The 20,947-nt window shown below is 41.8% G+C and overlaps 1 protein-coding gene across 4 annotated transcripts in view; it reads right to left on the bottom strand.

Annotated features, from left to right (window-relative positions):
* Nucleotides 1–5,827: 5,827 nt before the first annotated feature.
* UBASH3B (ubiquitin associated and SH3 domain containing B) overlaps nt 5,828–20,947 on the bottom strand; it is a 102,126-nt gene continuing 87,006 nt past the window's right edge. For all 4 annotated transcript variants that reach the window (XM_005303740.5, XM_065570370.1, XM_042851907.2 and 1 more), the window contains exons 10-14: nt 19,659–19,751; nt 17,738–17,882; nt 13,177–13,283; nt 10,148–10,257; nt 5,828–8,898 (exon numbers count right to left, since the gene is read on the bottom strand). In XM_005303740.5, the coding sequence (XP_005303797.1) occupies nt 8,761–8,898; nt 10,148–10,257; nt 13,177–13,283; nt 17,738–17,882; nt 19,659–19,751 (593 nt within the window). In that variant the 3' untranslated portion in view covers nt 5,828–8,760. The remainder of the gene's footprint in view (nt 8,899–10,147; nt 10,258–13,176; nt 13,284–17,737; nt 17,883–19,658; nt 19,752–20,947) is intronic.

The following is a 20,947-nucleotide window of genomic DNA, read 5'->3' on the forward strand; positions in this document are numbered from 1 at the left end:
TTACAGTTGGTTCCTTTTCAACGGGGTGGGGAGTGGGGTTACCATGACTTCATCAGCGCTGAGGTCACTCCCTCCCTCTTCTTTTTCTGCTGCTCCCACTTGCTTTCTCGCTGGGTTGTTTCCTCTGCCGTGACCACTAGGGAGAAAGCTGCGTGACCCCATGTGTGTTCTAAAATTATTAAACTGTGGTTGACAGGTGCTAGATGCTATGACTCTATGCCCGCTTAGACTCAAATGTCATAGGGGTTGCATCCCATTTGTGCTCTGTGGGAAAAAGAGCATAGCAGGAGAGCGAGACAATGATAAAAAGAAATATAAAGTCCTGAGAGACAGGGGTGCTGGACCAATGTGTATAGTGGGGGTGCTGAGAGCCGTTGAACCAAACTATAAACCCTGTATATGATGGAAACCACTTAAAGACAGGGGTTGCACTTGTGGAGGAAGGATGGTCTGGAGATTAGGCCTCAGGAGAGCTGGTTTCAATTCTCTATTCTACCTCAGGCTCCCTGTGTGATGTTGGAATTTAGGTCCAGATTTTTAACTCTATGTAGGTGCCAGAAGGGGCAGGAGGATGCCTAGTGGGATTTTCAAAAGCTCTCCGATTCAAAGATTTTCAAAATGGTGAGTTTCTGAAAATACCAGCAGACACCTTTCTGAATCTTCAGGTGCCTAAATAGCTTCAAAAAATCTGCCCCTTAGTGTGTTTGAGCCTCAGGTCCCTATGTGTCCAATGGGGATAATAGCACTGCCCTGCCTCACCGGGCCGTGGTGAGGCTAGACATATTAAAAACTATGAGGTGCTCAGATGACTACGGTGGTGAGGGCCAAATAAATACCCTAGATCAGGGGAGGGCAAACTACAGCCCGCAGGCTGGATCTGGCCCGTCAGGACTTTCAATCTGGCCCAGGGGATTGCCAGCCCCATGGCGCAGTGAGGCTAAGGCAGGCTCCCTGCCTGCCCTGGCCCCGGGCCGCTCCCGGAAGTGGCCGGCACCACATCCCTACAGCCCCTGGGGGAGGGAGGGGCAGAGGGCTCCGTGTGCTGCCCTCGCCTGCAGGTACTGCCCCCTGCAGCTCCCATTGGCCAGGAACAGGGAACCGTGGCCAATGGGAGCTTCGGAGGTGGTACCTGCTGGCGAGGGCAGCGCGCGGCGGAGCCGCCTACCCCATCCTGCCCCCAGGAGCCACTGCTAAACAGACTGGCCACTTCTGGTAACGGCGCGAGGCCAGGGCAGGCCGGAGCCACTTGAGGTAAGTGGTGCCGGGCCAGAGTCCGCACCCCAAACCCCTCCTGCATCCCAACCCCCTGCCTTGAGCCCCCTCCCGCACTCTGCACCCCTCCCACATCTCAACTCCCTGCCCTGAGCCCCCTGCCGCATCCCACACCCCAAACCCTTGCCCTGGGCCCCTTCTTGCACACTGCACCCCCTCCCGCACTCCAACCCCCTGCCCCAGCCCTACATTCATGGCCCTACATAGTTTCCCCACCCAGATGTGGCCCTTGGGCCAAAAAGTTGGCCCACCCCTGCCCGAGATAATGAGCACTATGGGACAGTGGTAGCGTAATGTTAATACATGGCCCCCAAAGTGCTGCTTGGGGGTCTGATGTACCGGTTAAGTCTCAGATGTAGCAGGGTGGTCCAAGGAAAACTTGGAGGAGCCAGAGCCTGATCCTGCATATTGCTCTACATCTCTTGGGTGCTTTGGAAGCTGAGGTGCATTCAGTCCCCAGGTCAGCTACTCCTGTGGAAGGGGCTGTGTGTGAATACCAAGTGGGGTTTGTTTTTATTGTTGGTGAACTCAACCAACAAGCTATGTCTGTTATCCTGGGAGATACAAGCCCAAGAAGGGTGTGACTGGATGTGGGTGATAAAATTAACATTGGGGGGGAAAAATCATAGAAAGGAAGGAGATGCAGCCTGTGAAGTAAGGGATCTCTTGAGTTTAGAACTGGTGATTCCAATCCTGCACACCCAAATCTCCTCCTGAAGTAACTGTGGGTGCAAAGGGGATCCAAATTCCACTGAAATCAATGGAAGCTGGATTGGGCCCCAAATCATGAAGCCCTCCATACTGATGCAAAACTCTCACAAAGGGTGAGATTATGTGCAGTGGGCAATCAAAACTGAACTTAAGTAAGCCTTGTGCCCTTTCTCTGCATGAGGGTGAATTTCACCCCTACAGAACCGAGTGAGAATTTTACACTAACAATTAATTCCCCATCCTCCCTGAAGTAAGCACCTAACTGTCAGACTAACTGTTTCATCAATGAGTGGCAAGACAACCAAAGAAAGTAAGGTCAAGATGAGATCACAAAAGGCATTCAGATGAGGCATGAGGGGTTGAAAATTTTATTACAATCTAAAGCAAATCAAGCCCTTTCCATTCAAGGTTCTCTCAGTCCTTTGAAAACAAACTGGGATTGTGTGTTATTTATCTAGGCTTATCACTGATCTATTTTTTACTCTTCCTTTTATAGTAAATGTAAGGGGCTCATGAACATTTTTGTCTTAGAAAAAGGGATTGCCAACCTGAAAAGTCAGAGAAACACTGATCTAAATTATTCATACAGGGTGAAGTTGACCTATGGCAGAGGAATAGCAAATCCCACCAAAGCCCTCTGCTCTCTCCACAGGGGTATACTTCACCCATATGCTTTACCTGGTTCACTCTGCTTTCAGATTCACTCCTTGCTGGGTGGACTACGTACGTATTTGAGAGGAAAACTGTAAATAGGAAGGAATGACTCTGGACGCGTTTCATCTTTATTAAATCATCTGTGAGCCATTTGGTTTAACTTTTGAGAAATCCATTTAATGTAACAAGCAAATTAAAATGGCATGGTTGTTTCAACAGTTGTTAGCACTTGAAATAGAAGATTAAAAAAAATAAAATAAAACAAATACAGATGTCACAGGTAATTACAGCGATTTTTTTTGGCCATACAATTTTTTTAAAACGTCAAATGTTTTTCTCAAATAAATACAATCGGATCACACTGAAAACATAGTAAACATAACAATACAACAGCTTAAAAATGAAAAAAAAAATATGCATCCATTGATGACATCAAGTTTTTAGAACTGTCCACAGAGAGAAATTTCAGAAAGTACTTTCTTAGTGGCAACAAAACAAGTTGTTAAAAGGATCTGGGTCATATATTTTTTTATTCTCTTACATGTATATTTCATAAATATTCAATCAATAAATGTGTTCAGGTATTTGAGGCAGCAGTGACGACTAAGTGGCATATTAGAGTGTATGCAGTCAATTGCATTTACAGTTTGATTATTCACTTTAAATGTGTCAGCTCTTCGCATAATTTCATATGTATTTAAGAATCAAATGATTTCCTCTACATTTAGGCTCAATTTTTGTTACCACTAGACTTTCCATTATAATCAGTCATTTTCCTACTGACTTTCAATATGTTTTAAATATTGAAGTACTGCAAATCAATTTTCAGTCCTGGGTTTGAATGTGAAAATTATTTGGCAACTGCCTGACTCAAATATCCTACATCTCTCTTGTTAAAATGAATGTTAACTTAAGCAGATGTTAAGTTTTCCCCATACCCCACACATGAGCTATTGAGATTTTCTTCCCATCCTCTTCGACTACAGGACTGCAATTTAAATGCAAATTCTGGGTGCTACCAAAGTTCACAGTAGTGTGTATAGAGTTTGCCACTGCTCCAGAGGATGCTGAAATGAACTGCATTTCATCTATGTTTATGTTCATTATTTAGTGTAAATTCAAAGGAACAATCATCACTGTTTTTAAATGATATACTCATGTAGTAGTGCAGGTAGGTCTCACAGCAAATGCCTCAATTCACTGCACAAAGGATTTTTTTTTTTCACAATAAAACAGACCTGAACTTCTCTGACTTCATCTTCATTTGGTCCCCAATTCAGGGGTGCGTCCCTGTTCAGGAATGTTTTTAAGTACCTGTTTAATGTCCATTAAAGTCAATAGGATTTAAACACATGCTTAAATGTGTTTCCTGAATCAGGGCCAAAAGGCCAATCCAGGTATGTGTAAAGTGTCCTCAACTTCCACTGAACTCAATGGCAGTTGAGAGCACATAGTACTTAGCAGGTTCAGGTCTTGTGTCACCTGATCCCAAGCCCTGAAGTCATTAGAAGCCTTTCCAGTTGCTTCAGTGAGCTTTGCATCAGGCCCTTAGCTCCTAACAGTTCTATGCAATTGAAATGAAAAATATCATTATAATATGCTAACAGCTAGTTTAGTGGAAAGACTGTTAACAATAATGCTATGCACAACTACATCCCCAAACCTTCTTTAAAAATAGATGCACGCAGTACACACAGTTACACAGATTTCAACAAAGTCCTTCTGGTATTAAAATCTGTAGGAGCCAGGTCTGTTGATAAAAATGATATACTAGGATAATACCACTCTGGAATCATTTCTCCCTTCTTTTTTTTTTTTTTTGGTTTGTTTTTTGTTGTAGTTGTTTTTGTTTTGCAAAGTGGTTAATTATTTTTTTCTTCACAAAGAGCTATTTTTAAATAACTCACTCTTTGGTTATAATAGATTATCACTTTAATAATAATAATAATAATGAAGAAACTAACTCCACAGGAAAAAGAGAAAAAATGCTTTCTAGCCATCAGTTGGCCATTTATTCTAGATTTGCTCAGATTCAATGTAATGGAAAACATCGCATTCTAGAAATAATGGGGCCACAACTTCCACTGATGTAAATGGACATAGCTCCATTGATTTCAATGGAGTAAAATCCATTTACACTGGATGAGGACCTGGCCCGATAACTACTTATAGAACTTAAGCAATTGACTGTAGCTACCAGTGCATTGATAGTGAGGGAAACTCATGAAAATGTGGCATCAACACATCCGATGCACAATGGACAAAGTGGTACATTGCTGAAATCACCGGGAACTGTGCACATCCTGTCTGGCAGAGACTAAAGTGTTCTAGGCAAGGTTTAATATACACCTCTACCCCGATATAACGCTCGGGAGCCAAAAAATCTTACAATGTTATAGGTGAAACCGTGTTATATCGAACTTGCTTTGATCCGCCAGAGTGTGCAGTCCCCTCTCCCCCCCGGAGCACTGCTTTACCGCGTTATATCCGAATTCGTGTTATACTGGGTTGCGTTATATTGGGGTAGAGGTGTACTTCAGTGGGCTCTGTGTAGGGCAAGGGGCATGCCTGCATGTGTGAGTTTGCAGTAGGGTGATCAGCTAGCAAGTGTGACAAATCGGGACATGTTTTTTTCTGGGGGTGGGGAGGCGGTATAGTTGCATATATAAGACAAAGCTAATATCAGGACATCTAGTCACCCTAGCTTGCAAGATCAGGTTTATGACTGTTGCAACCCAAACTGTTCCACTTAAGGGAGGGAGTATAGGCAAAACATTCAGGTAAAGGCAAAGATATACTGGACTCAGGGCCCAAGAAATCAGGGAGGCATCCATTGAGTCCTACTGAAACACTTGATCAAATCAAACAGAAAATGGAAAAATGATGTAAAAATAGTCTACTTTTTCCCCCTCTTGTGGCTTCTGGGTGTCACCTCTTATCTACTGCTACGTTAGACCCCAGCCATATGACTGTAATTCTCATGTTATTTCTGACCAGGCCCAATCTAGGAATTTCTCGAGAACAATTTGTTCTAGCAAGATTTCCAGCCTTGTTCCTTAGCTGAGGGGTTGCACGAGAATCTAAGAACCGTTGTTACTCCATAAGGATCCAGACTGAACTGGTGAGGCCCAATACCATTGCAATGAAGTCAAGGGAAGGAATTCCATTCATTGCAGCTGTATCAGGCCGATGTTCTCCTGGGACAAGACACTGAAGATACGTTAAATATACATTAATGAGCAGCAATGTAGCAAAATATAAGCAGTGATGCTTTTTTTTTTTAACATTCTAATTAAAAACATTTTAAAAATATCTAGGGTTTTCCCAGTGTGATGCATTTAAATAATGTAAGATGCATTTTTAACAAAGAACCTTATCAGCACCAGTTTCCTTAATGCAAAACCCTTAGACAACAAAATACTGGAAGAAAACAAAATTTTTTTTTCTGAGATTCCTGATACCTGAAACTCAAATGTGAGATCAGATAACAATTGCCAAAATACTTTACCAAACATCCAAAAATATACTTTTATAAGAAGAGAATGTTTCAACCTTTTTCCCCTTCTCAAACAGAACACTTTTTTTTAGAATACTAACTCTATGCAAAGATCAATTACTACAATATTCAACAGTCTATGCATACAGGTTTTGTTCCATACCTATTACCAGCTACTGTCTAAACAAATTCCTGAAACGCTGCTTAACAATGGTCAAATCTGGATAGCTTTTCATCATATTGCATATGTTACCCAACCTCTTGAAAGCGTGCAGCACAAAACAGTAAGTTATCAATGGAATTTAAATATACAGTGAAACCCAAATTATTTTTGGTTTGATTGTCTGTTTATTCATTTAATTAAATAAACTCCTTTGCAAGTTTGTGGTAAGTAAGCATGGAGGAAAACAAGCAATAAACACTCTTCAGAATGTCTGTACACAGCTAAAAATAGTTTAAATTATAATTAAAATAAAAAAATGACAGCAATATAACTGCACAGATACTGATGCAGTTTAGATACTGAGGCAGTTTCTTTCTGTCATCGCATAAGTTATCTCCCTGACTTTTCAGTATACATCCCTGGTATAATAATGCATTTATTGATGTCCTACTATGTATTACATATATTGTAAATGTACAAATAATAGACGACGGTTATGGTCATATTGCACAAGTTGAGCTGTTTGTTGACTTAAATTCTGTACAGAATCTGCTGTATATTCCTTGGCAAGGTCCACATCATAAACTAGTTAACATTGTTCTAGACCAAGCTGAGCTTAAAACCCTTAAGATTTGCTCTTGCTGTTGCCACATGGGCGAAATTCCCATTGAATCTGGTGGGTCTTTTACCTGCATCACATATGAAAGATTAGGCTCTCTTATTTTAGGTCACTGTGATATACTGATTGTGTGGCCAAATCCCAATCCCACTGATGTCAATGGGAATTCTGCTATTGACAGGCCTAGCATTTAACAGGATTATTCCTCCCAACCCCCGCCCAAATCTGGACATTTATATGGATAACAAGAATATTCTGAATTATGGCCAGGAAAACAACTCTATTCAGGACAGTGCTTAACTCCCATTTATTCAATATAAGCATGTGCTTTAGTGTTTTCCTGAATTGGGGCCTAAAATAGTAAATATTTTTACAAAATAGTTTTGGAACCCTCATGCAACCCAACATCCTACTATTGTGAGTCAGGAAGAAACTTTCCTAGAGGCAGGTTATCCTATAACTGCTCCTTGCAGACTTCCTTGCATCTTTTCCTGAAGCAGCTGATACTGGCCACTGTCAGAGAGGATGCCGGACTAAAAGGACCATTGGGTCTGATCTACTATGGCAATTCCTCATGACTTTAATGGGATTGAGATTTTAGCTCAATAGGAAACAAATCACCTCATAAGTAACAGCTTCTTGGGTTCAGTGTGTTGCTTTTTTCATCACAGTGTATTCTTTCTCAGCTCTGGTTTCTATGCGTGACAGATGGCACTTAAAATGTAAAGAAAACGAAGGGGAAAAAACAAACAAAATCCCCCACAAAAACAACGCCCCCCCACCTTAAATCTAAATTATTAGCATATCCTTTTGACCTTGTCATTATCCTTGATGAAGGCTGATTACTGTAGAACATCACTAGGGCTGTGGGAAATATTCACAAAGGGGTGAAATTCACCTCTGTGTAGAGAAATCAGCAAAAGGCCCAAGTATCATATAAAGCCCTGTTGTGAGATCTTAAACAGGATTTGAGTGATGCATAGGATTTTATGCTGGTCCTCTGCATAGTGGTGAATTTCAGCCAAGAAAACCTTCAAATTTGGAGTACTCTTTTCATTTCCACTTAGCAAAATTGCTCCAGTTCTTCACGGAAAAATGATCCTATTTTTCATGTGAGAACTTCACCCCTGACAGCTTTGAAGTTCAAAATTGTGTTCTGATGCAGATCAACGTCATGTGCTTCAGTCTACCTCAGGCATCTGCAACGTACCCACCTGTGTAATATGTAGGTATCTAATATGGTAATGAAAAGGAATAGTTTGATGCTAGTCTATAATTGGAATAGAGAACTCCTGTCCTCCTGGAGATGAGACAGGATATCTTATGGAACACACTGAGTGTAGCTATTTTGGGGGAACACGAAACTGCTATTTAGCAAAATTTGGGAGTAATGGGGAAGGTGCCAACATAGCCCAGAACAAAATTGCAAATATTTGTTCTGCAAAAGTTTGCAAATGAAAAAGACCCAAAATTCACAATTTTCACAAAGTCCTAGTTGTCACTAACATGGTGCAGAAGGCGGTGTTGTCTGAGTTCAGTTCAAGATGAAAAATATATCCAGGCTATGTAGCCTTAGATAACATAGACATTTCCTGCAGTGCAGAAGCCTGGACATATAGTTATATTCTTCCATCAATTAAGCCCTTTCTTATATTCGCCTAGTTTTACATATGAGAACTTTTTGCATGAATGTGACTCTATAGGTGATATGCTAGAATGTTTTTGTGAATGATTCACCTAAAATGTTACGAATATTTTTTTTCCACTGTCATTAAACACAAGAAATAAGAGACATTCTCCAATGCTTAGAAAGGCCATTTTTTGTTTTTGTAAGGTTAGCTTTGCCTATTCTTGTAGTAAGGTCTCTCGCCAGTTAAAGCCTCCAGTTGGTCCATGTGTAAGAGGGAGGATGGGGGGGTCTGTTAGTTGCCAAATACCTGTCTCTCCCAATTCTTCGCAGGAACAGAACCCCAAGTATGGAATCTGTCAGGAAATATTAAAATACGGAAAGGCAATGAGAAGGAATAGATCTGGAGCAAGGGTGAAGTTTTCAAAAGAGCCAAGTCAATGGGACTTGTGTTCCTAAATTATTTGAGCTCTTTTGAACATTCCACCTCAAATTCAGAAGATACTTTTAATCTGAGACACAGCACGATTCAGGAGTAACACTCAGATGGGAGCTGGGTGAATTTTTTCAGACTTAATAGTTTATTCTCTCAAAAATGCAGTGGTGGATTGCCCTAAAAATGCATGGATTTGGGTAAAACGCAGCAAATAGTTTGTTTTGCTGCTCCCGCCCCCCCCCAAAAAGGAGGACAAGTTTTTTGAAAAAGTCATCAATATGTTGACTTGTTGTTTTGAAGAATGTTTCATTTTGACGGTTAGGCAACTGTATTTTTTTTTTTTAAACAAAAAAGGGTAAAAAAAATTTCTCAAAACAAATACAAAAAGATATTTTGTTTCAGGCTGAACTAAATATTTTGTCTGATGTGAAAATAAATAAAAATAAAAAATTTCAGTTTTTCATTTTGGCAAGAAAAACTGATAAATTTCCATTTCAAGTGCTTTTTAAAGCACTTCACTGTGAATATAAAATATTTGAGGGCCAGACTCCAACTTTACAATCTCCACTAAATAACGTACAGCACATAGCTCTGTGTGTGTTTATGTCCAGGTCTTGTTGGTTGGCTTACCGCTATTAAGGGTCAGTACAGCTATGGGAGAGTGACCTGGGTTCTATTCTGGCTCACTGATCAACACAAGGGTCAGCTTGTGTAATAAAAGGTGATGATATGAGAAAAAGAAAGAGAGCAGATGGATTTCCAGCTGCCTGGTTGTGTTTGCAGGCTTGGCACACAGACAACGCTATCTCCTGACATGAAGTCAAGGAAAGGGAATAAATCTGGATGCCCACAATGACATTTTTCAAATCACGTTCCTGACTCTAACAAGGTGCATAAGAAGGGGGACCCTAAGTTGCCACCAACCCATAAGCATAAAAGTGCAGTTGGGAAATGCAGCTCTTTTGTATGCTCACTCCCCTGTTATCTGTTGCGAAACGGACTTGTAAGATAAGCCTCTTAAACCAATCTTCTCTACTCACATGATTTCTGAAGCCTGCAAAGCTCAAACAATGGACTGAATTATCAGACACTAAGAACAAAGTCTCCTCTGGCTTGTAAGGAGATTTTAATTTTTTTTTATCTGAAGAGCTTTACCCAGAGGTAATTACCTTTCTGACCATCTGTACAAAGTCCTTGGAATTCTGAGGCGAGAGGCCCTGGAGTTGACAAGTACAGGCCTCCAGAGACGATGCGTGAGCCACTATCAAAATGTTATTTCCTGCAACAAAATGAATAAACACTGATTGTTTGGGAGTTAGAGAAAAAAGCTCTATATAGTGACAACTGTCCAAGGCAAAACCTATCAGTTTGAGACTTTTAAAGATGGGTTTAATTTTATACAGAACAACACAGTTGATATATGTGGGAAAATATTGCTTATGAATAATAATAATAATAACACAAGAATTTTGGTGAAAAGATTTTGCCTGCTTTGAGATTTTTGATTTTTCAAATGATACAAATATATTTGTTTCAATTTGTTTTCTGAAAAAAAAAAAATCTCAGCCAAAGTTTTTTTTCAATTCAAATAAAATGTTTCATTTCATTTGAAATTTTTCAAATGTTGGCCCTACTTCTGGCCAACATTTTCAAACCCAAGTTGCCTAAAATTTATTCAATCGCCTAAATAAAATCTCCCTGATTAATAGAGATTTCAGTGTGAGCACTTCTGAAAACCAAGCCACTTTTATTCACATGGATAGGTATGGATTTGGGAGCTAATGTTAGGCACCCAGGTTTCTATATAATAAATAAGGCACAGGGATTTTTGTAAGTGAGGATAATTAATCATTGGAACAGTTTACTAAGGGATATGGTTGATTCTCTGTGACTTGAAGTCTTGAAGGTCTGGCCTATATTAGGTCAACATAACGAAGTCGTGTGAAAAATCCACACCCCATAGTGGCGTAGTTAAACCAACCTAAATCCCCATATAGCCAGCGCTCGGTGGATAGAAGAATTGTTCCTTTGACCTAGCTACTGCCTCTTGGGGAGGTGGATAATCTATGCTGATGGGAGAATCCCTCAGCATAGGTATTGTGTACATTGAAGTGCTACAGTGGCACAGCTGTGCTGATGTAGCATTTTAAGTGTAGACAAGCCCTCAGCTACAACTGACTGGCTTTCTACAAGATATGTACCAGTTTAATCACAAGTTATTAGACTTGATGCAGGAATCGGTGAGTGAAATTCTCTGGTTTGTGTTATATAGGAGGTCAGACGAGATGATCACAATAATGGTCCCTTCCGGCTTTAAAATCTACAAATCTGAATATAATCTGGGGCTCAAATCTGCAAATCCTTAAACTGAGCATAGTGCTTGCTACACTAAGTAATACCATTATTTTAACAGTACTGCATTTGACTGGAAGCACTTCTAGGTTCAGGCCTTTAGCGTTAAAAGTGGGGTTTTATTGTTTTCCCCCCTAAATTCAAATTTGGCCATGTCAGTGCTGACCATTGGTTTTTCAGTTCTTAAGTGTTAGCCAGAGTGTATTTTATTTTAGAATGATTTTTTTTAACTTAACATATGGCTAGTTGTAAAATTCTCAAAGAAATTCATGAGAACGACTGAAAAAGAGCAGAAATTGTTTTGTGTTCAGCCATCTTTTCATGAATTCTATTCACTAGTAGACCTGGTAGAAACATTTTCATGCTGTTTTTTTTTTCCTCACAAAATTCCAGATTTTCAAAAATGCTCAACCAGCTCTATTTGATAGAATAACTTTGCTGAATCAAACAAGCTGAAAGGAAACAATGCTATAGTAATCCAAGAATCACACCCAATTCTTTCCATTTTCTAAAAGTACTTTATTAACATTAACTCATTATGCCTCAAATATCCATGTGAGATGTGTATTACCCTCATAACGCAAGAACTAGGGGTCACCAAATTAAATTAATAGGCAGCAGGTTTAAAATAAACAAAAGGAAGTATTTTTTCACACAATGCACAGTCAACCTGTGGAACTCCTTGCCAGAGGATGTTGTGAAGGCCAAGACTATAACAAGGTTAAAAAAAGAGCTAGATAAGTTCATGGAGAATAAGTCCATGAATGGCTATTAACCGGAATGGGCAGGGATGGTGTCCCTAGCCTCTATTTGCCAGAAGCTGGGAATGGGCAACAGGGGATGGATCACTTGATGATTACCTGTTCTATTCATTCCCTCTGAAGCACTTGGCATTGGCCACTGTCGGAAGACAGGATACTGGGCTAAATGGACCTTTGGTCTGACCCAATATGGCTGTTCTGTTCTTATATTCTTATTTAACAAATAGAGAAACAGGCAGAGAGGTTAAGGCCAAGATTTTCAAACATGACTAGTGATTCTGAGTGCCTCAGTTTGTGAGTGTCCAACTTGAGGTATCTTAAAGGATCTTGATTTTCAGAAAGCCTTCAATACCTACCCTCTGAAAATCAGGTCCCTTTAAGGAGACTCAAGTTGGGCATGCACAAATTGTCAGCTTCTTTAGAGGCCAATGTTTTCACGCTGGGTTCTTCTACCTGCTTTTTGGGGCAAATTATTTCTAAAAAAGCTTGCGAAAGTATCAGTAAACACAAACAAGTAAAACAGCTGGGGTTCTAGAAATATCCCATCCCAACGCTTTTAATGTTCGGTTTCTATTCACCATAACTGATTTCAACATTTTATTTGAAAATGTTTGTTTTGGTTTTGTCCAGGTGCAAAACAAGCCTGTGCAGTAGCGATGACCAGCCTAAGGCATCCATACTAGGGCACACAAAGACTCTTCTTCTGGTCCTGGTGGTGGAAATGGGAGGGAGGAAATGGCCTGGAGTGGAGTTGTTCCGTGGCCAGAGAAGACAGGGGAAACCTGCACAGCTTGTATAGGTTGTAGGGCCCCTAAAACAATAGGGTCTCATGTGACCACTGGTTCGGTTCTAGACAAACCTGGTAATAACAGACGATAGAATATTTTACCTAGAAATGGGCCTGAACTACACAGTTTCACCCAGGTCTTGAATCCCCAATGTCTGTGGGCTGAGAGGATTCAGACATGGGGTTTTGACAGAGACAGCGGCTAGCCATTGTTGTTCAGTCCCAGACTGCCTAATAGTGGTTTTGGATCACTATTGAGGCATTAGATCCCTTTGTACCATGGTGCAGAACAACTTACCTTTGCCTTTGCATTCACTTATGATTTCTTTCGTTACTTGATAGCTTCTACTTATGTACGTGTCGTAAGATTCTGAAACCACTAACTTGCTGACTGGTATATGAGGTCTACGGACAGAAAAATGAACACAGTAAGTTTTCAGGAGGAGAGATTTTTAAATGCAAGTTACTTAGACCCTGAACACACTGGTTGAAAACATGCATGCCAATGCCTGTGTGTTAAACAAGAAACCTCTGTTGTTTCTCTAATTCTTCTAAATAACTTAACCCCCTAGACCTGGTTGTTTGTGTAAGGAGCATTTCCATAGGTTATCAGTAGGCTTTAAACCTTGGACTTTAAGCACCCAAGTACGGACCTCCATCTCTTGAGCTAAAGGAGTAATTCCATTAGCTGGCAGCAGTAGTTAACTGTTTTCCTCTATGTACACCAGTCACTAGAGATGGAAAGCAGCATACTTATACAAGCATGTTACACTTGCAGTCACATGTAATAGTAATAATAACAACACTTTGCACTTCGATAGGTCCTTTGATCAGAGAATCTCAAAGCAATTAATTAAACTCCCCAGCACCCAGGAAAGCTTGTGAGTGATATTGACCTTGTTTTAGAGATGGGTAAAATGAAACAGAGACTGTCTTCACTGAGTTCTTCAAATTTCCCACCAGTACAGCTCTGCCAGTGGTAGCAATAGTGGGAACTCTAGTATAGATGAGGCGCTGGTGTTATTAATCACAGTGTTGTCTAGACCTGCTCAGAGCAGGATCAGATGAAGTGGTGGTAAAAACACCAGGGGCTGCTGCTGCCTTAGAAAAGTATGGTACTGTACTGGTGGGAAATGTTTAAGACCAGCTCAGTGCAACAAGGCCAGAGTTGTTAAGTGACTTGCAGTGTGATTTTGGCCAATGAATTCAATGGAAGTGGTATTGGAGGCAAGCCATTGGAGGAGCTTGAGCCTGGTCTACACTGGGGGGGGATAGATCTAAGATACGTAACTTCAGCTACGAGAATAGTTTAGCTGAAGTTGATGTATCTTAGATCGACTTACCTCCCATCCTCATGGCACAGGATCGACGGCCGTGGCTCCCCCGTCGACTCCGCTTCCGCCTCTCGCCCTGGTGGAGTTCCGGAGTCGACGGGGAGCATGTAGATGAGATGCGATAAATCGATCCCCGATAGACCTATCGCAACTCGCCGATCCGGCGGGTAGTGTGGATGTACCCTTGAGGTGGGGGAACAGAAGGCCCTATTCCTCTCCCTGGGACACAAGGAAAAGCCCTGTCTCCTCATTCCATCCCAGGATATGAGGAAACTCCCATTGGTGTCAGAAGGAATTACTCATCTCCGACAGCAGGAGACTAGGGCTCCAGGCGTTCACCCAGTCCTCTAGTTTAACCATCAGACCACACAAGAGCAGGTTTCCTTTTTGGCTAGGAGAACATACTTTATAGTCTTCCCAGAAGCTTTGTGTTTCCTGAACTGGCTATTTTCCTGTGGTTCCACTGCTTTGCTTAGTGCTAGCAATGTGATGATACCCTTTTTGGAATAAGTGCAGTGTCAGTATCTCTATTTAGGTGCAATATGCACAATGACTATATATTTCCACAGACCCAAAAAGGTAATTTGTAGGCAGGGAGGACAAAATATAAGCAGCTATATGGTAAAATTAGGCATGAAAGGGGTTTTGGGGTTTTTTTTGCTTTGGTTGCTTATTTCTACTAGGTCATCCTAAAATAGAGTAACTCTGGTGTAATAGATGGATTCAGGGTTTCTGATGATATCACAAACCACAAAAAGCAGCTGCCAAGTAAGTTGTCACCAAATCCCCATGTGTTGAAATTTCCCGTGTTACATTATTTATAAGGTGGGAATGATTTTAGCGGAGACCTTTTAGTTTGCATTTAAGATCCTTCCCTTCTTTCTAAAACAGATGGTTTACTGTTGATGAGAATTCACAATAATTCTGAGATTTCACCAATGTGACTGAGTGCTGACCAGGACCACATGACCTTTCCCTAGAATCTATTGCTGTATGGGATTTTTCAGAAGCTGTTTAGGCCTGGTCTACACTGGAGGAGGGGATCGATCTAAGTTATGCAACTTCAGCTACATGAATAACGTAGCTGAAGTCGACATACTCAGATGGACTTACCGCGGTGTCTTCACCACAGTGAGTCGACTGCTGCCACTCCTCCGTCAACTCTGCCTGTGCCTCTCGCGGCGGTGGAGTACAGGAGTTGACGGGAGAGCGCTCAGGGGTTGATTTATCACATCTAGACTAGACACGATAAATCAATCCCCTCTGGATTGATCGCTGCCTGCCGATCCGGCGGGTAGTGTAGACATACCCTTAGCATAAATGAATCATAGATTTGGAAGCAGGGAAAACCCAGCAGGTCATCTTGTCTATTCCTTAATTCCTTGCGCGATATGTGGGACTATTCCTACCAAACTGTTTTATTTAGCATCTCTGTATGCCTTCCAACTGTTTACAACACAGGTAGGCACTGTGCATGAGTCAGTATCCTTACATTTCAAGCAGCAACTCCCTTGGTGTGAGATGGAGCTGTGGTTAGCAGTTGCTGAGAACTTGAGGCTAAATGCAATAGTATTCAACAGCAGAAGCTGCTGGCACCAAAGGGGTTTTATAGAGTTTTAAAAGAACTGGCCGAGGAGCTCACTGGACCATCAATTGTTGATTTTTCAATAAGTCTTGGAGCACTGGGGAAGTTCCAGAAGACTGAAAGGAAAACTCATGGTGTGCCAATTTTTAAAAAGGATGTGTCAGTTTCCTCTGATTAGAAATGATCAGAAACTTTCCATCAAAATGTTTATTTGAGGGGGAAATGGTTTTTCAATTAAATGAAAATTTTAATGAAAACATTTCTGGTTTCGTCAGTAATTGCTGAGTTTTTGCTGAAAACCCCAACCGAAACATTTTAAACTGAAAATGTTCAGCTTTTGGTTGCTGAAAAGTAGAAACAATGTTTGTTTTCAGGCTTTTAGATGAAAACCTCAAAAATTCTGATGAAAACGATTATTTTAAAAAAACCTGTTGTTGAAATTTTTCACTGGGTGGGGAGACAACACCGTTCATTCCACCTCTCATGGAGAATACTTCACTCAGAGGAGCATTTGCGAGGGTTCAGAAGTTAATGTCTGAGCTTCTCTGATGGAAGGCACAATGATCAGTGCTTACTATTAAGCAGTATTAACCACTCAGCTGTATTTTGTACACATACAGATAAAAAAAGAAACTGGAGTTGGCTTTAAAGCCTCGTCTCCTGCTACTTATGGGAGAGGGTCATGAGAGAAAAGAGCCTTCTCCAATAAGAGTTTCATTTGCAATAATATTGAAAGTTAAAAAAACCCATGTGTGTTCTGCATTTGTCCCAGTAACATTTAATGCTCACTTTTCGGAAGGGAAACTGAAGACTTATATGGGCACTTCATACCTGGCAATGTCAAACGTGGGAATGATTAAAAAGCAGGGGGCCACTGCAGGAGTTTCTCATGTTGATTAACCATTAACTTACAATTCTTGTGGACTTTGGCTGCCTTCCCAGTCACAATGAAATAGTAGTCCAGGAAGGAAGGACAAACATCAGAGGAAAATTGAACATTAAGGGCCAGACCTTCCACTAGTGTAAATTGGTTTAGCTCCTGGAGGAGCCTGGCCCTAAAATGGAGGCATCATAGGGGTGGACAAAGGCAGGAGTCTTGAGACCAGAGTCCTGTGGAGAGGTGGCTAGGACGAAAGAGTGAGTGATTGGTGCTAGCTGGCTGGATAGGGCTGGGCTACCTGAGCCGGGAAGATGATGACGGCACTAGGAGTGGAAAGAGGACAAGGGTCTGTCCCAAGGATGCCTTGAAATTACTGGTGGATGCTAACATGTTCCTCAGCATGTTGCCAAGTGTATAATTAAGGGCCCCAATCATGCAATCAGAAACCCAAATCCATATCCAAGATTTGCATCAGTGGGCTAGTTGGGTGTGACTGAGGTCACAAGTTAGCCCAGGCTATAAATGTCCACCACAGAGAACTGACTCAGTTCAACTAGCTCTTTTATTACCTTTTGAAGCAGAGATAAGCCTGGACTGCAGTGTTCAGATCCAGAGCCCAAATCCCAAAGCTTTGAAACATGGTTAAAAAAAATAAAAATGCAGGGCTACACCCTGGCCCATGAAATGCCCCACTTTGCACGGCTCAGCTGCACTAATGGGGCACATGAGGATTCCAGGGGAATGGGGGAACCTTAGCTCAGGGGGCACAGTTTATCAAGGACATACCTAGAGTGCAGCAATTCTCTGGTGAGCCCTGGCTTCTAGGGCACCATTACTGGCTAATGCAAATTAGAGCAGACCTGAGCCTGCTCTAATTTAGGCTGGGAACTCAATAAGCTCCCAGCAGCCCCAGGGACAGTACAAAAGTAGTCAACCACTCAGCCAGAGAGAGCTTAGGTTTGGGTCCCTGGTGTTTCGTTCCTTTCTCTCCTATGCATTAAATTCAAGATTATTCATTGCTAAGGAAACTCTGTGAGAGTGACATGGCAAGTTCTGCTACCTGTAGGTTGTATCAACACACAGATTGGCTGCAGCTAAATCCACTGCGGGTATCCAGGCAGGTAATGTGGTACCAGAGACCCATTTTGTCCACTCAAATAAGCCCGGCTCTACTCGAATCTTTAGGTTATTTTCTTGTTGCAAACCTGAAAGAAAAAAAAAAAGGAGGGAGGGAATCCCTGGAAACAGGGGGTGGGACTGGGGACAAGAGGATTTAGGATTGGGGTTTTTCTTTTTGGTGGTATTTTGATTAGAAATCAACAAGTTCTTCTACAGGTTGGGAGTCAGGGCCAGATGTGCACAACTCCAGTATTTTGCTTGTGCATGTAGCTAGTTGACCATATATATGAATGGCAGGTATGGGCATGTGTCTCGTAGGTGCACAGAACTAAAGAAGTGCCCCTCATCTAGACACAACTCTGTATTTTGTATGGAGCACTCTTTGGATTGTACGTTTCGAAGGGTTCAGAGCCGATAAGCATGCTGATGATTCTGAAGAGAAGACGATGGCAGCTCCGTGCACACCTTACGCTACCATTGGCCAAGGAAACTAACATGTTAGCCTTTGCTTCCCAGCCCAGTCTGTGCAGCAGCATCTTTCTGGATGACATCAGCATGTTTACCGGTGAAAGAAATTAGTATTAGTTAATAGCTGCAGAACCAGCAGGGGGAGCTCACATTTCCTTACATCACAGAGTGTTCGCATTGGGATGGTGAAGTTAAAAAGGATGTACCGAACACTAAACATATACATATAGTGCACCATACAAAAGATTTAAAAATCATATGTTTGGGCACCTGGAAATGGGTAATCACCCCCCCCCCCCACACACCCACCTCTTTACAGGCTCACATATAAACTACAAAGGCAGTGTTAATATTATAGTAGCACCTAGAGACCAGTGCCCCAGCGTGGTAGGCACTTGTTCAAACATATAACAAAGAGACAGACCCTGTCCTGAGGAGTTCACAATCGAAGCAATATGCACAATCTATGCCTACTAAGAGAATAATCAAGGGAAGGCAACTATTTGCAGAGGGCTTTGCTTAGTTGAAAAGCATATACCAATGAATGTTGCCCACGAAACCTGTCCCCCAGGAATGTGCCCTGGAATAGTCTGTATGCTGCTATGTACTCAATAGCTCACACATGGTCTAGGGCAGTGGCTCTCAACCTTTCCTGACTACTGTACCCCTTTCAGGCACCTGATTTGTCTTGCGTACGCCCAAATTTCACCTCACTTAAAAACTACTCGCTTACAAAATCAGAGCTAAAAATACAAAAGCGTCACATTGCAGTGTTACTGAAAATTTGCTTACTTTCTCATTTTTATCATATCATTATAAAATAAAGCAATTTGAATATAAATATTGTACTTACATTTCAGCGTTCAGTATATAGAACTGTAAAACCAAGTACTGACTTGGCCAGTGCTTTTTATGTAGCCTGTTGTAAAACTAGGCAAATATCTAGATGAGTTGATGTACCCCCGGGAAGGTCTCTGTGTACCCCCAGCGGTACATGTACCTCTGGTTGAGAACCACTCATCTAGGGCAGTGAAATCTGTTAGCCTGAGAATGTAATGTTAATCAGGGCGCTTGGACACAGGAACGGCCATATGAAAACAGGCCATTGATCCATCTAGCTGGTATCCTGACTTCAGTAGAAGCCTCATATTGTGCCTGACTATTGTACAATGCTATGCAATGGAGGTGAGGAAAGAAAATCCATTTCCTGCCTCAGCTGGCGGTGGCTTCATACCCCAAAGCATGAGGATCCATGTCCCTTGTAACGTAAGCTATATACTGCAGGAAAGAGCCGTGCTATTTTTGAGGCCTTCCATTAAACAAATGGGGTTTCTATTGCTGGCTTCCCTGGAAAACAGGAACAATCCAGACTCTCCCCCTTGTCTGCTTCTTACCTTTCAGAATATTGTGCGCTGTCTGTACGCAGCGCAGTGACGGGGAACAGTAGACATGTTCAATAACAGTGTTACTTTCCAGCAAGGCTTCACCTGCAAGCAAAAATTTAGCATCACTGATACAAACGTTATAGTAGACATCACAGTAATTGCAGCATGCATGCTTCAGTGAAGTTGTAACATAGCAGGAAACTAATGAAGTTCTCCAGTTGGATTGGTTATTGTTTTGTAGACCTATTTATCCATCAGATTTTATTTCAGTAGTATACTATGCTTTGTGTCATAGACAGCTGTGAAACAGTGGTACCTTTTTCTGTGCACTGTCCTCTTCAATTTCTAAGAACTCAGTCAGTGTACAGAGAGACAGCAGCCATTTTGCACTCAGAATGGCTGTAGCCTGTTTCAGGACAGACACACCAACACTGTGCTCTCTCCTGGAGACTTGATTCTTATTTGTTCTTGTAGATTTCTCTATTTTAGATTGCAATCTTACACTGAAAACATAGATTTGCTCTTTATGCATGGGAAAAAATATAACAGGCTTGAGTCTCATTTCATTTATACTCATGTAAATCAGGAATAACTCCACTTAACTCAGTAGTCCAGAGCCTCATCTGGTGTAAATTACCATGGCTCCATGGTCTTATTTAGTTAATCTGGTGTAAAACCAGTGGAAGTAAGATGAGAATTTATGATTATTTATATTACGGTAGTGCCTCAGGGACCCAAATGAGATTGGGAATCCATTGTGCAAGGTGCTGTACATGTACATTCACATAGTAAGAGACAGTCCCTGCCCTATAAAAAGCTTACAATTTAAATAGACTGGCAGGAGCAGCGCCTGGGTTTTTGCCACCCTAGGCGGCAGCACTCCTCCTCTGAGCATTCAGGGGGCCTGGGGTCTTCGGTGGCAGGGGCCCTTCTGCTCCACGTCTTCGGGCACTTTGGCGGCGGGTTCCAGAGTGAGTGAAGGACCCGCTGCTGAATTTCCGCCGAACATCTGGAGCGGAAGGACCCCCTGCCGCCGAGGGCAGCAAAATGCCGTCCCCCAAATCCTGCTGCCCTAGGCGACCGCCTAGGGTCGCCTAGTGGAAGCGCCGGCCCTATAGACAGGGCAGACAAAGGGAAGGAGAATACAAGGGTTATTAATCTTGTTAAATGTTTAATTATAACTGTATGTATGTTTAACTGGTTTTCGAACCTGTGGGGAAAGTGGAGTGTGCAGCTGAAGGAGATGCATGTATGAAAATCTTTCGCCACTTGATTCTGAGCTGCTGTTTTACTAACCA

This window comes from Chrysemys picta, chromosome 16 (assembly GCF_011386835.1).
Source record: "Chrysemys picta bellii isolate R12L10 chromosome 16, ASM1138683v2, whole genome shotgun sequence".
Lineage (NCBI taxonomy): Eukaryota > Metazoa > Chordata > Testudines > Emydidae > Chrysemys > Chrysemys picta.